This window comes from Tamandua tetradactyla, chromosome 3, assembly GCF_023851605.1.
Source record: "Tamandua tetradactyla isolate mTamTet1 chromosome 3, mTamTet1.pri, whole genome shotgun sequence".
In the NCBI taxonomy this organism is placed as follows: Eukaryota; Metazoa; Chordata; class Mammalia; order Pilosa; family Myrmecophagidae; genus Tamandua; species Tamandua tetradactyla.
Genome location: NC_135329.1, coordinates 191,477,667 through 191,493,398, shown reverse-complemented (window position 1 = coordinate 191,493,398; position 15,732 = coordinate 191,477,667). Strand labels below are relative to the sequence as shown.

The 15,732-nt window shown below is 42.4% G+C and overlaps 2 protein-coding genes across 7 annotated transcripts in view; one reads left to right on the top strand and one right to left on the bottom strand.

The window, feature by feature from the left end:
* Positions 1-10,426, bottom strand: part of TMEM169 (transmembrane protein 169) — a 36,652-nt gene extending 26,226 nt beyond the window's left edge. The window contains exon 1 of the mRNA XM_077152022.1: positions 10,332-10,426. The gene's annotated coding sequence lies outside the window, so the exon portion shown is untranslated. The remainder of the gene's footprint in view (positions 1-10,331) is intronic.
* A 58-nt stretch (positions 10,427-10,484) lies between these two features.
* The window catches only part of PECR (peroxisomal trans-2-enoyl-CoA reductase), a 91,739-nt gene continuing 86,491 nt past the window's right edge, over positions 10,485-15,732 (top strand). For all 6 annotated transcript variants that reach the window (XR_013173041.1, XR_013173039.1, XR_013173040.1 and 3 more), the window contains exon 1: positions 10,485-10,683. Coding sequence is in view for 3 of the 6 variants with exons in the window: in XM_077155060.1 (XP_077011175.1) it covers positions 10,560-10,683 (124 nt within the window). In the remaining 3 variants the exon portion in view is untranslated. The remainder of the gene's footprint in view (positions 10,684-15,732) is intronic.

Below are 15,732 nucleotides of genomic sequence, written 5' to 3'. Positions count from 1 at the left end.
GCTAGTTTACAGTTTTAAGGCTGAGAAAATGTCCCTATTAAAACAAGTCTATAGAAATGTCCAGTTTATGGCATCCGGGGAAAGATACCTTGGTTCAAGAAGGCCAACGATGTTCAACTTTTCTCTCTCAACTGGAAGGGCACATGGTGAACATGGCAGCATCTGCTGGCATTTACGTGGCTCTACCAAAAAGGACTCTCTCCAAAATGTTTCCTCTTTTAAAGGATCCCAGAAAGCAACTCCACCTTCAGTGGAATTATCTAATCGAAAGTTACCATCCACAATTGGGTGGGTCAGAGCTTCATGGAATCAAAATGCTCCCACCCAACAATATTGAATGAGGATCAAAGGGCATGGCTTTTCTGGAGTCCACCACAGATTCAGACTGGCACAGGAGGAAAAGGACAAAGGGATGGAGAAGAAAACTAACATTTATGCAGTTCCTAACTCTCACAAAAGTTAATATTATTGATTGTATATTCTGTTAGATTCTGTGTCAACTTTGCATCTCAGGCATTGCCTCAGTAATGACATATTCAATAAAATTATTATTTATTTAACAATACTTTGCCTAATATTGCAAAATTTCTAAGCAAACAACATTATGAAGCAGGCACTGTTTAGCAATAGAACATTCAGATCTAATATTAACAACGAAAATTTATTGGATAAATACTATTTGCCATAGTGCTCTGCAAGTAATCATAGTGCTTAATCTTCACAATTAGTAACAATGAAGTAGGATAATTATTACTCCCCATTTAGAAGAGTAATATTCTCAAGATTATAGAGCTAGTAAGTGGTAGGGGTGAGACTCACACCCAGGTTTACTAATTTTAAAAACCACATTCTTTTCACTGTGCCATGTTGCCTGCCAATATTTACCCAAGTTTCCATACTTAAATCTCTAGAGTCTACTTTTATGAACCCATTTCCTATACTCCTGATATTAATCAGTTTCCATGTCCTGTCAGACATTCTTATGAAATCTTTGTTGGTTGGTCTATTTAAACTTTTTACTACCACCATAAACTAGAATGCAGCCTTCTAAACTTTTTCTCCAAGTGGGTTTCCCTGCAGTTCATTCAAAATTCTTCCTATATTGTTTTTTTGTTCTGTTTTGTCTCTGTATGCTGAATGGCAGGGTCACATTTCATTATTTTTCCATGTCAGTATCCTGTTATGGCAGCACCATTTGTTGAATTTTTGTTTGTTTGGTTGGTTTTTATTTGTTTTGCTTGTTTGGTTTTTGGCAAAGGCATGTACTGGGAATCGACCTATATTGCTCTAAATAGTGATTTGCAACAAATCTAAACGGAACACCATTTTCATTTTGTAATTTTTGTTTCCAGTAACCATCCTAGCTTGTTATTTCTAACTAAAATATATCTAAACATTTGCCTGGCATTTGAAAGCTTGCCATATTCAGGCCCTCTCCCCAGGGCTTAGCAGTATGCTTTCCTGCATCCCCAACATGAGCAGCCAACACATATGCTTATGTTGGTTTCTTCACCTTCTTCACTCTCCTCCATCCCTGCCAAGCCTGGCTCCAGACTGACCACTCATCTGTGTCACCACAGCACACACATGACTCTCCCTCTGCTTCCAACTATGTTATTGCAGGAGTGTGCTGAGAATTACATAAATTCCTAGCACATGACTGATACTTCATAAATGTTAGTTTCCATTTCTTTTCTTTTGCTTCTTCCTACACTGTATTTCAGTAGCAGTTGTCATCTGTACCATATTCTCTTAGTACTTAATTAGGCAGCATTTCATATGATCTTGAACTGATCACGGATGGTTTCACACGTGTTCCTTCATCTCCGCAGGTAGATTATGTACTTTCAGAAATCAGGAACCATCTTACATTTCTTCTTCACCTCCAAGGGGAAAAACCCAGCCTCAACATGTAGCAGATATTCAGAACATACTTGTTGACTAGACTGGACAGAGAAGGGAAAATGACTATTTGGAAAAATGATATAAACAACTGTTAAGACAGAAAAGTTTGATTCTCTTGGCTATTTTTTTGTGCACTTTATTTTGCTATTAATATTTAAGCTGAGAAACAGGTTCTGAAAATCTCTTCTTCCTTTTAGATTGTGCAAGAGAGGGTAAATTTTTTTTTTTTTTTTTTACCATTTCTAAGGCTCTATCAATTGGTGTAAGAGAAGAGACTTTGGAAGTTAACCTTGCCCTCCTTCAATCCCAGTCCAAAGATTAGTAAAGAAAATGATACTGTTGAATGATAATCTCACTTAATCATTAGCTCTGGCCTCTCAGTCATCCTAGAAAAGAAACAGGTTTAAAAGAATATGCTCAGATTCTGGAAGCCATGCTTAGAATAAGTAGTTTTAAGCCATATACCAAGGAAGTTCTTCAAATAATTCTTAAATCCATTCACCACTTTTTCCCATATCTACTGCTCTAAGAATCTATGGCTCTAAAAAATAGTTTTGATCTTCTGGCTTCCATTCTTGCTGCCTTCCAATCAATTCTCTGCTCAGTAGTCAGTTAGAAAGATCTCTTAAAGCCATCAATAAAATCATGTCATTCTCTGTTTAAAACCCTTCAGTGGCTTCCCACTGGTCTAAAATGAAATCCAAACTTTCTAAGCAGTTTAGGGACCTGCATAATCTGGTTCCTCCCTACCTCTACTACCATCCCCTGGCTGTACCACCTCCCTCCAGCCCTCCAGCCCACTATGCTCTAGTTCTACTGACTGTCCCTGTGTTTCTCAAGAGCACCAAATACTTTCCCACCTGAGGATTTCTTACATGCTGTCTACCTTGGCTGATAAGCTGTTCAACAACCCACCTCCCCCTTCACATGCCCTTCTATTTTGTTTCCTCAAGGTCAAGGTTCAAATGTCACCATATCAGAAGGCTTCCTTACACCCAACCAAATGAAGACTCCCTGCCATGCCTCTCATTACTATAGTTGACAGTTCCTGTTTAAACTTACCAACATTTTAATTAAGCATTTACTTGTTCTTTTCTTTGTTTATTGTCCATCTCCTCTACAGATTATAAGCTCTATGAATATGGACTTTTTGAGCTGTCTTCAGCCATACAGACAAAGGACAACCCCATAGAGATAGCTGAGAAATGAGATGGAAGGAATAAGAGCTTCCTTAATGGCCATGAACCTTCTTTTGCTGCACTGTAATATGAGATAAAAAATAAATATCTGTCTTGTTTTAGTCCACTATTACTTAGGCCTTTTAAGGCAGCCACACAGAAATCCTAATAATACACTGGAGTTGTCCAAGGTAAGTTTTTGGAACATTTTTTTAATTGTGAAATACAACATATTCAAAAAAGCAATAAATTTCAAAGAACACTGTACCAAGTAGTTACAGAACAGATTTCAGAGTTTGGTACAGGTTACAGTTCTACAACTTGAGGTTCTTCCTTCTAGTTGCTCCAAGACACTGGAGACTAAAAGAAATATCAATGCAATGATTCAGTACTTATACTCATTTGTTAAATCCTATCTTCTTTGTTACAACTCCTCCTTCTCATTTGGTACTTCTCCCAATCTTTAGGGGTATTTGGGCTATGCCCATTCTAACTTTTCCAAGTTGGACAGGGCTGTTGATAATATAGGATAGGGGAATGGAACTAGTTGATGCTCTGGAGAGGCTGGCCCCTCTGGGTTTCAGGACTTAGCTGGCCTAGGAACTCATATGGAGGTTATAGATTTCTGGAAAGTAATCATACTGCATGGAACCTTTCTAGAATCTCAGATAGAGCCCTAGGTGCTCTTTAGGGTTAACAGGAATGGTTTTGGTTGCGGTTTGGCCAACCTTGGTAACTAGCACTTTCTAGAAGCTTGCCTAAGAGTAGCCTCTATTTGAACTTTCTCAGCCAGTTGGACAGGAAGACATTGTCAATCCCACCATGCTGGGGTCAGGTTTATCCCTGGGGGTCATATTCCTTGTTGCCAGGGAGATTCATCCCTAGATGTCATGTCCCACATAGCAGGGAGAGTAATGATTTTACTTGCAGAGTTGGGCTTATAGAGAGAGATGTCCAAGGTAATTTTGTCTCAAATCTTCTGTTCTGTTCTAATTCTTCAGCCCTGAGTATACAGGCAGATCGTGATCTGCATTGGCGAGTTAGAATATAAATGGCAATTTTTCCTCCCAGATTTCCACCACTACTTCTCAACTGCCATACTCTCCTATTTAGTCTTAACTGGAATGACCTCAAGAGAGAAGCCAGAAGTTGAGATAATTTATCAATTTGTGAAGCGCCAAAATGAGAGACTGAGAATTGAGATTTTTTGGGGTGAATTTCCCCTCTCATTGGCTTCTGCTATAAATTCAAAACATTTGGAAAATATGTTTAGGGATGGTTATTTTATAAGTCATTTAAATTCCATTATGAAAATATACAAAAAAAATACACAAAACATGCAGAAAGTAATTACTCTAGTCAATTAAGGGAGATGATAGAATGTGAATATCACTACTATGCAGTTCTTGCTGGATTAGTTGGTCAGACAAGCAACAGTTTGCATCGGATAAATTCTAATGACACTAGGCTAATTCTGATACCATTATCCACATATTCACTCAGATTTGCTAAAATCTCTGAATCATGCTGTACCCTCCTACTTTTTAAGCACCAGGCCCACCATTACTGACAAATCCCCTGGTTCCACCCATTCTTTACAATACTTTGACTATTTCCCATCACTCTTTCTGTCAGAACAGTGTTTCACTTGCAAAAGGCCATGGAAACATTCTCTCCAAAAGTCATGTTCTGTGTGTGCCACAGGAACCTTTATCATGAATGGTTACCAAGAAGTTCCAGGGGTACCTAGACAGAACTGAAGACGATTAAGGACAGAGAAGGTTTGTTTGCTTGTGTCTGCTTGGGAATGCTTATCAGGGATCACATTGTGTATGTGTGTGTGTGTGTGTGTGTGTGTGTGTGTGGGTGCATGCAAGAGAGAGGATATGGGCACTAGGGAAAAGTAGACACTCTGGTCTGCCATGAGTTTGCATATTTTGAATTGAGGGGAAAGGGAGAGGTACAAGTCTCACGTGACCATCGTGTACTGTGACCAGGGTGACCCAATTCCTATAAGCCATAGCAAATCTATATCAGGCTTGCTCTCACTTTCATTCCATTTCCCTACTTCCTCTTCTGGACAAAGGGCAATTGTGGGACATGAGCTCAGAGCCCATTCACCCACTCAATGTGAAACGCAAACCACTCTTCCACATCTCACCTTTTAAAATTCTCAGCCTCACCCTCCATTCTTCTTTTGATTACATAGATGCATTGTCATGTCAGGGCTCTCAGCTTCTCTCTCCAGTGTGCTCTGACTCAAGGAGAAGTCCCTCCTTCTCATGTGCATGAGTCCATGAAAGAGCAAACCATTTATTGTGGTTGCCATCAGTCATTCAATCAAGGGAAAAGTCTCTGTATCAAGATATTAGGGATGTGTTCAGATACATTAGGAGGAGCTATCATTCAGAGTTGAGTAAAAGTGTGTGTGTTACCTTCAGCGCAAGGTGAGGTGAGTGAGATTAGCAGGTGGAGCTTCCAGCTTATGAGAAGCGGACACTGGGTTAGCAAATCTGAGTAAATATATCGGGTTATGATGTGGAAGATCTGACCAGGTCCCTCTCTGTCCTTCAGCTCTGTCCCTCAGCAGTCTAGACACCCATAACCAAATGTCAACAACCTGAGCGAGGTCCAAGACAAGTAGACACACGCTCTGATTTTCTTAAAGCCCCCGAGAGGAAACCAGAAAATCATGAAAGAAGGTGCTTTCTCTGGAATGTCTGGGGCTGCATCCTTGGCTCTTGTGGTCAGGGACAGTGCTGTAGCTGATCTATGCTGGGTTTCAGTTTTCTCCAGGGCATCACCTTAACTCCCAAGGGAGTATGCATGACCAGGGCCTTCATTCCACACTCTAATATCTCCACAGAGGTAAAACCACCCTCCTTGCAGTGAACTTGCCTTTTGTGAAGGGTTAACACAGTTTTGATTTTCCTGGGCGGATCAGGATATTTATTAATATCACATTAATACTGGATCAAGCCCCACCAGAAACCCACTGGACAGCTCAATACACTACACCATGTAGTTACCTGCTTGTAATGGCATGATCAACAATGTACCAAAAGGGAGCTTTACTAAAAGCAAACCAACAGCTGCTAAGCATTCAGTAAAAATCCAAAGACTCACAGCACCATACAGGAAGCATATCTACACAGTTATAGTGTCTCTTTAGGGCTGATTCATCAGCCGGAAGTCTGATCACCACTTCCTGTCGGCCAATTACTAGCCCCCCCCTAGTGGTGGTTCATTGCTGGTCATGGACCAGTCACCATCAGGAATGAGTTCCTGTAGTCTGCTCACAGTTTTATGCTCCCAGGTAGCTATTGGTGTAAACCTGATCCAGTGTCTTCTCCCAACCCATCCAGCTACCCAGCAGAACTTATGGTCTTGGTAAGTGGAGGATCCAGGAAAGAAGCTTCGAAGCCTCTATCCCTGTATTCACTGCAGGGAAGCAAGTAAGACAAATGGATGGTGCATGGCTGGAATAATAAATGACAATGACACTAGGCCTTAGCTTTGGACATAATAAGGAGGGGTGGTGGGTATGATACATATAAGAGTCTCATCTGAAGCTGACAGTTTCTGTTCCTGGCTCCTCCATCCACCAAGCCCACTATTTAGCCAATTGCTTTCATAGAGAAATGCAGGTCTATCTGGTTGGGTTGCCTGAACTTTCATGTGCAAGTTCCTGATTTTTAATTGCTGCAATCAGTCCCAGGTTAAATAAATTACCACACAGCCAAAACAAAACATGAACAGGCTGTTACTTTGTCAACTCTGACTGACAACAAAGCTTCTAAATCAGGGTACGCCCACCCCATTTGGATTATATATGACCAGGAATTGACTTTTTGTACCTTTTCCCAGAAACCTGAATTAATGGGGTTGGGAGGGCAGAGTGTCATCATTTTCAATTTACTTAACTGTGCTTTGTCCCAGCCCTGCTGCTCTTTCAAATCCTCTCCAATATGTGTATCTATCTCCCAAAGGCCCAGACAATACCTGTCCTGGGTGGCCAGATTCTCCCAATTACATCTTGGTTTAGCATCAACAGATGCAGGAAGCCAACTAGGAAATAAGATGCTGAGCATTTTACCACTGAATATTACCATTAGCTCCTCTCAGTGAAACAGTCTCACCATTATAAAGATGGAAAAGGATCTGCCTCAGACTGGTGTCAAGTGATTGGAACTCTAATGGAACCAACCGCATACTAAAATGCATTGAATTGGCCTTGAGCCAGGTCAGGCCATAGTTTGTTCCTTCTTGGTCTTCTGAGCAGCATTTCTCTTGTCATTGCCAACCTACCTGTCCTGAAAGGCTCTCCTACTAAGACATAAGAGCACATGTTCTCCTCCATGAAACCAGGGAACACCTGACTGTCTACAGAGGAACTACTTCCTAGCACTGATGGAAGTTGGCTACAAGGAGCTTGAGCATCCCCTTATCGTGAGAGCTGTTAAGATCTGATCTTTGCTATCCGATATTTTGTTTGTTTATTGTCTTACCTCTAGTGGCATGCATATCTCCTCCCACACCCCGTGCCCACTTCCAACATCCATATACACTAGAATATATGTTCTACGAAGGCAGGGATGCTTGACTGCCTGGTTCACTGTATCATAACCCCTTGTGCCTAAAACAATACCTGGACACATGGTGGGTACTCAACAAATATTGGCTGAATATTATGAAATGGATGAGTCTTATTCATGTGAGTTGGCTCAGGAGTGATCAAATTTCAAGGCGTTCCTTTGGCCCCGAGATTCCTGGAGTCTAAACATTGAGAATCCCACAGGCCCCTGACAGTCTGAGCAAGCAACTGCTTTGCCTTGGAGAGAAAATGAAGTTATCAGGCAGATGGGGTGGGGGAGGGTTGGGAAGCTGGGTGAGCCGAAAGAGCCTCTCAGAAGATGGAGTTCTTGCTAATGTGGCGTGATGAGTGGGAATGTGGTGGGATCCTGACAGTGCCTTTTCACCCCAGGGCAAAGGCAGAAGTGATGCAGAATGCATGGAAGAGCAGTATTTGATTCAGCCCAAGGAAGTCAGTACAGCATGACATGATTGCCCTGAGAAGAGATGGCTCAACCAGAAGCCAGACTTAATATCTGGAGACAAAGAGCCTCCAAGCAGCAAAGCTATTGCTGTGACCCCAACACTTTCAGGGTTAGCAGCCTTTCGAACCTGGACTGAGGTCTGAGGCAAAAGCAAAGAGGATTGCCAAACTCTGGAGACTGTTCTGCAACTAATTATTGTGGTGTGCTTTGAAATGTACTGCTTTTGTGTATAAGTGCTATTTTTCACAAAAAAGAAAAAAAGGTCAAATGTGATGATAAATGCACAGCTATGTGATGACACTGTGAACCACTGATTATGCACTGTGGATGGTTACATGGTATGTGAATGTATGGTATATATCAATAGGATTGCATTAAAATAAAAAAAAATGACAACTATGGGATGAGGGGGAAAAAAAAAGAAAGAGGACTTCTCTCCTTATTCTTAAATAAAAACAATCTAAAAGAAACCCCACCTCTCTCTTAATCACAGGCTCCACCCAGGGGGTGAAAAAGAGCTTTCTAACTGAGCACTGTGACCCTTCCTCCTGCAGTTTCCCTGGAGCTAGAGAATGGCCCAAAGGCCTGTTACTGGAAAACATCAGAATCCTGCTCCAGACCACTAGTGACCACACAGCCAGACCCACACTGGCCCATATTGGCAGGCCTCTGTAAATGCACAAGTCCAGACCAAATCACAATGTTAAATTATATCTTTGATAAAGTTATCTTTAAAAAGAACTTGATATGCTTTCTCCTCCTCCCAAGAAAGAAAACCTGGAATTTTATAGAATAAGATACCTTCCAGAACTGAGCCAACATTTCTTTCCCTGTTTAAAAAAAATGTTTTGTTGGGAATCAAAGCATTAGGGATGACATTTTTCTGCAAAAATACTTTGAACTTTCCCATTTAAATTTACTTTTTTTTAAAGGAGGTGATGGGGTGTAATTTTTTATTTTCATTTCATACTGACTCAGGTAGTCCAGGTAAGTGACTCCTTGCTAAATCTACCTAGCCAATGGGAAGTAGAAAACTATTTCTTCCCTTCATTGATGAGTATAAATTGTAGTCTGTCAGCAACAAGGATGGTAGGGGAAATATTTCTAAAAACAGGTTGAGGAGGATATAGGGGGATGGACAGGGAGGAAGTGTGCTGGTGAAAGAACTGCAGGCTTGCACCGTCAAAGCTGGTGGACCTCACTTTGCCTGACCAATTTCCAATTTGCTTTGTGAACTTTAGGTGTGGGCCCAACAGAAGAATTATGGCATTTGTTTGTTTGTTTGTTTGTTTTCTTAATTCTTTTAATACCTGGCAGGGGAAAATACTGCACTCTGTTTAACAAAAGACTTAGAAATAGCATCCTCCATAGATTGTTAAGATCAATGCACCTAACCTGTTCCCTAAATCAGCCAAGTTTTTAACTGAAGTCTCAACAGCCAGTCTAACTGCAGTCTCACTCTGATGAGTCGACAAAGCAAAGCAAAATGCACAATAAGGAGGAGAATCAGAAAAAGAAATCACTGTTACTGGGCATCACAACACGGCTGATAAATTTTCGCCATGGTTGGCAGGCTGGCTCTCCTGTACAAGGCATGAACCAGGACAGCATCTCAAGCTTACACATCTGCAGATGCGTTCAGCAGAAAGCATGTACCCTTCAAGGAAGGATCCTCTTTTGGACTCACAAATTGTTAAGCAGCCCGGCTACAGTGGACCAGATCTCAAATATGGTAACAAGGCTGCTTCTTCCCTTCCTTCCTGGATGGGGAGGAGACAAGGTGGTGGTGGACCAGAGTTTATTCTTAAAATCATTTATTATCATGGCTCTGGGGATAACTGCAAACGTACCCCTCACCCCCGAGCTGACTCTGGAAGGATGAAAGGGCCTGGATGCCGCATTTCTTCTCCCGCAGCTAAGCCTGCTCTTTCTCCCCTTTCCAACAGCTACATGCTGAAGCCGGTGCCCCACGACCCCCCGACATTCGACGCCGGCAGACGTAGCGAGGCCCCACAGCTGCAACCTATCTCTCTTGGATGCACTGGGAATTTAATTTTAATTAACCGTGGGAGCTATAGCAATGAGGATTGAATTTCTAAAAGAAAACACATTCCCGCTTTTTTTAATGCATGATCTCCAAAAGGCATCGGGAAAAAAACCAAAACACAAATAAAGGAAAGAGGAGTCTCACCCACGCGTAGCCGGGGACCGAAGCTGGCAGAGGGGTGAGGGCAGTCAGGCCGCTGCTGCTGGGGAGCGGTTCTGCGCTCAGAGGGGGCGGTGCTGCAGCGGCTCGGGGGGGGCGGGGCCCTGGCGGCCACGTGGGTCCTTGGCCCCGCCCTCCTCCTGAAAACCTAGGAAAACCCAGCCACTGGCTGACAGTCTGGTTCCGCTTGGGCGGCTCAGGCGCTCCGTAGTCATGGCCTCTTTTGCTAAGGGCACGAGCTGTCTCGTGGCCGGCTTGCTGCGCGACCAAGTGGCCATCGTCACCGGCGGGGGCTCGGGCATCGGAAAGGCCATAACGGCCGAGCTCCTGCAGCTGGGTACGTGAGCAGACCCCGGGCGAGCGGGGCCGGGGACCCGACAGGACAGTGGAGACAAGCGCTGGGGTGCCCTGTACTCGGGAGCCTGAGGACACTAGGCCAGGCTGAGAGAGTGTCGAGTTGCAGAGCAAAAGGGGTGGAGATGTGGGGGGAATTAAAACCGAGAAGGGGAGAGAAGAGCGGAATTTCCCCGAAGACATTGGGGAGAAAAGTTGGGTGATGAACCATTAGGTAAAAACTGGATAGTAATCAGCGATACATTGAATAAACTTCTAGTTAGGTAATCCATATGAATAATGCCGTTTATATTTTCATCATTTCTCTTATTTGAGACCTTAGACAATTAATAACTTATTTGAGGCATTAATCCACTTTACATTTCTGAATTTTTGCTTTTGTTTTTTTAATGAGGTTTAATTTCTTCATACGAATCTAGGAGGAATTGTAGGTGTCAATTTAGTCTCTACCCTGTTCAGCCTGTGCCCTATTGTGGGAACTAGAGAAAAATAAATGCCATCCTGAAGGCAGAAATGTGAGAAAAAGAAATGGGTTGGAGAGAGCCAGGGGCAGAACCGGGCGGCTTCCTTTCCTTTCCATATCACCTATCAGATCAGCTAGTCCTAACAGAGGCCTGCCTGAGGGTGGGGTCAGAGATAGAATGTGTATTTCAATATTTCAATTGTTTCTTGCTGGGAGTAGAAGCCCCCCCCCCCACTCCCCCACCCCCTTGGCCCCGGACTCAGAAGAAGAGATGAATAAGGGGTCTCAACAGTTTAGGTTACTTTGCTGAAAATTAGGCATGCATTTTGATAAATTAGGTATGTCTTCTAAGGAACTCACAGTGAATCTTTTCAGTCTTTGCTTTGTAAAACTCTTTGGATGGCCATCAGAATTTCTAAAAGGTTGCCTCTTTTTTTGTTGTTGTTTTGCGTGGGCAGGCACCTCGAAGCCTCTGTTTTTAATGTACTAAATTGTAACCTAAATTTGAAAACCACTTTTTTTTTTTTAAAGGGATTTATTTTCATGTGCAGGAGTTAGCTCATCCTCTACTGCTAAAATGATTCTGGCCAAATGGTGAGCCATTTTACTCTTAGACATTATAAACTTCACTTATTCCACAGGTGTGTATTGAATGCCTGCTTTTTACCAGCGTAACAAACAGCATTAGCGCCTGCCCGCCAGAGGGTGACGAGGTGCAGAGGAGATAGATTCCTAAGTAAATGGGAAAATGCAATACTTTCCATCCTTAAGTCCTGTATTGGAGAGAGAATCGGTATGGGAAGGAGTGTGTGGAAGAAGCATCCGGACTAGCCATGGTGGCGGAGAGGGAGGAGGTCTAGTCGGGTTCTGGAAGGTGGTGAGGTTCCCTCTCTCTCTGCTTTGAGACTGTCAGAACAAATATTTCTGCCTTCCCTATTTTTACATGAAAAGAAGAAAGCATTCTCTTTAGGAGGAGTTTAAATAAAAGGCAGAAGCAATCAGGTTCAGGAATACTTCGTAGGTAGGTTATTCCATTATGTTGTAGCTTAGTATTTTTACTAAAGGAAAACCATAATATTATATGCTTTTGTCAGACCAGTTACAAGTAATTTGGGCAAACATTTGACCTTCTTATGTTACATCTGTTTTGTTTTGTTTTGATCTTTATTGGCATATGATTGACATATAATTAATGCACAAATTTAAATGAGCAATTTGATGAGTTTTGATATATGTAAATAGCTGTGAAACTATCACCCCAAACAAGATAATTTACATATCTGTCACTCCACATGTTTCCTTGTGCTCCTTTGTACCATTTGTAATCATACTTCCCCATCCCTGGTCCCCATCCCCTCCCTCATTCCCAATCAACTACTGATCTGCTTTTTGTCACAATGAATTGGTTTGGGTTTTCTAGATTTTTATGTAAATGAAGTCATACTGTATGTCCTCTGTTACATATGCTTGCTTTCTGCCTTTTTTCAGTTAGCATATTTATTTTGAGATTCATCCATGTTGTTTTTGTATCAGCACTTCACTTTTGTTTGAATGCCATTGCAAAATGGTATTCCATTGTGTGGTTATACCACAGTTTGTTTATCCATTGAGCTGTTTGTGGACATGTGGTTTGTTTCTACTTATTTACTATTACAAAAAAAAAAAAAAGAAAATCTGCTGTGAACATTGAATACATGTCTTTCTATGGACATATGCTTTTATTGCTCTTGGATAGATACCTAGGAGTGAAATAATTCTGAAATAATTCTCTTTATTGCTGGTAATATTCTTTGCTCTGAAATCTTTGTCCTGATTTTAATATAGCCACTCTAGCTTTCTTTTAATTAGTGTTGGCGTAGTACATCTTTTTCCATCTTTCACTTTTAACCTATTTGTGTCTTTATATTTATAGTTCATTTCTTGTAGGCAATATATAGTTGGATCTTGTTTTTTTCATCCAGTCTGACAAACTCTGCCTTTAATTGAGGTGTTTACACAATTTACATTTAATGTAACAATCAATATAGTTTGTTTAAATCTGCCGCGTTGCCATTCCTAGTATATTTGTCTCATCTGTACTTTGTTCCCTTTTTCTTTGTTTTCTGCCTTCTTTTAGATTATTTAAGTATTTTATATGGTTCCAGTGTTTCTTCTTTGTTGGCTTACAGTTATTACCTGTGACTCTTTGCTTTGTTTTGTTTTAGTGGTAGCTTTACGGTCTATAGTATACATATTTAACATATTGTTGTGGGGCGCACTGAAAGAGAGACCACACAATTCAAAACTGCAAGCCAATTGGGAGTCTTTATTAGCTGGCGGGCCACTGCCTCAGAAACCTCCAAGAAGGAAGATTCCGAGAGCAGCCCCCAGAGGTTTTCAAGGTGTGCTTATAAAGGCTAAAATCATGTTGTGGTTTTGCAGTTGCTGGCAAGCAAGTGTATCATAGAAGCAGAAGAATGCTGTTAGCTGTTGCCAAAACACATCCCGTTCCCTCAGTTTCCTAACATTGGTTATTGTTAAACTCTTGGGGACATTCTGCCCCAATGTTGTGGGGACTTTCCCTGCTCGGGCCTGATTGATTGCTCCTGGCCCTCCACATTCCCCATTGGTTTTATGAGAGAACCAAATCATTGTTTCTTCATTTTGATTATAAATCTGTTGATATTGGGTTCCAAGAACTAACAGTTTAACAGTTTGTATTTTTCTTTGCATGTATGAAGTTAGACGGTTGATTACACAGGGTCCAAACATTAAGCCCAATAATATGAGAATTAGGGGCCCTGCTGTGGTGGGCGAGAGCGTGGTCAGCCATGGGGACCAGGAAAATGAGTTTTCCTACCAGTTGGTTTCAGTTTGTCGGCGTTCTTCCCGCTCTCGTACCTGCTACGGACCAGGGATAGACTATGTCTAATTATTCCAGAATGATTGGCATAGAAGCAGCAGGTTTCTCCGAGGGCCACACAAAACCCCTCTTGTTGCAGAAATAGGAGGTCTAAGCCTCTGCGGTTTTGGAGGACCACCTCGGCCAGTGAATTTAGGGAGTTTTCCAAACGGCTGATGGAGCTTTCTAATTCACTAAGATCCAGATCAACTTGTTTACTAAGAGTTTTAAAATTTTGGTCCCTGGTGATAAGGGCTGAAGTCCCGACTGCAGTTGATCCTGCAATGCCCAGTCCGACAAGGAGGGGCACTTAGATTGGGGCTCGCTTGGCCTGGTAAGTGGTTTCTAAATGTTCCCTACCTCCTTCCCCAGAATAATAATATACTTGGGGGATAATATGAACTAAAATACAAAATTCCTCCTCGACTGCCATTATTGGGCAAGTTATACAGGGGGTGATACCAGATGTGCAGGCAAACCAAGTACCGTCAGGGGCTACAAAGAGGCGGTCCCATCCACCTGGGGTTGAAGTTAAAATGCCCTTTAGTGACATGATGAGACCGCAGGAGTCACTATAGGGGGATTTGGCTAGATTAAAATTCTCAGAATAAATACAGTTTCCCTGCCCTTGGAGATCTCCTAGGGTGAGTTTCGGTTCCTGTCCCCACCTGCAGAGGTGTTGGCCTTGTGCTTCCTGGACTGAGAGGTTTCTGATATGGGATCTGCGGGGCCCAGGGAGGTATTAGCTCCTATTCCGATGTAATAAGGGGGTTCAGGGTTTAAGCAAAGCCAACAGTCTTCAGTAATAAGTGGACTGGTTTGATTCATAAACTGGAAAACTGAATTTAACATGTCGAGCAGGGGTTTTTTAGGGGAGGGAGAGGAATTTATTTGGGAGTTTGGGGTGGCATAGGCTTTTGAGCTCGAGCCTGCCAGAGGCAGGACCCTGAGTCTGGGGGGCTGTGCCGGTTTGATGCCAGGGTTGAGAGCTTGATTAGGTCCTATGGGATTGGCCACTTTATGGGGAAGGAACCTTTGAATTGTGAAAATGGTGCCTGTGTTGTAACCTGAGACATATAATCTCAATCCCCAAGTTTTTCCACTTGCCCAGGTTTGGCTATGCCAGAAACGGATAGTAATAATCATTGGGTTACAGGCACCTCGGGTGCAACTGTTGGGGTTATGGGCTGGTGCCCTTGTTAAGGTTATGAACGGGTCTCAGTTAGTCCATTCTGCGATTGTTTCGCAACCCCAGTTGGCACAATATTGGCCTTTCCCTTGGCAGTTTAAATTTCCCTCCGCAGGACAGGCATAGTATTAGGTATGCCATAAGCCTTTTTTATCTGGGTGTGATGAATCCAGTGCTGTTTTCCCTCAACTTTCACTGCTGTTGGAGTTGAGAGGATCACTGGCAGGGGTCCTGTCTACCGGGCTTCCAAGGTGGCTGGCTGAAGTTTCTTTATCCAGACGAGGTCTCCAGGCTGCACCTGAAATAGATCTTTTTTAGGGGCAGGATTTGTTGGTCCCGGATGGGCTGCCTTCACCAGTTCCCGAGTTTGCTGGGTGGCAGATTGCAGGACCTGTAATGATTTTAGAAGAGAATGGCTATTTAATTCAGCTATTTTTCTTCCCCCAATTTAGGGATTAGTGGAGGTGGTCATCCAAACATGATTTCATATGGAGTAATT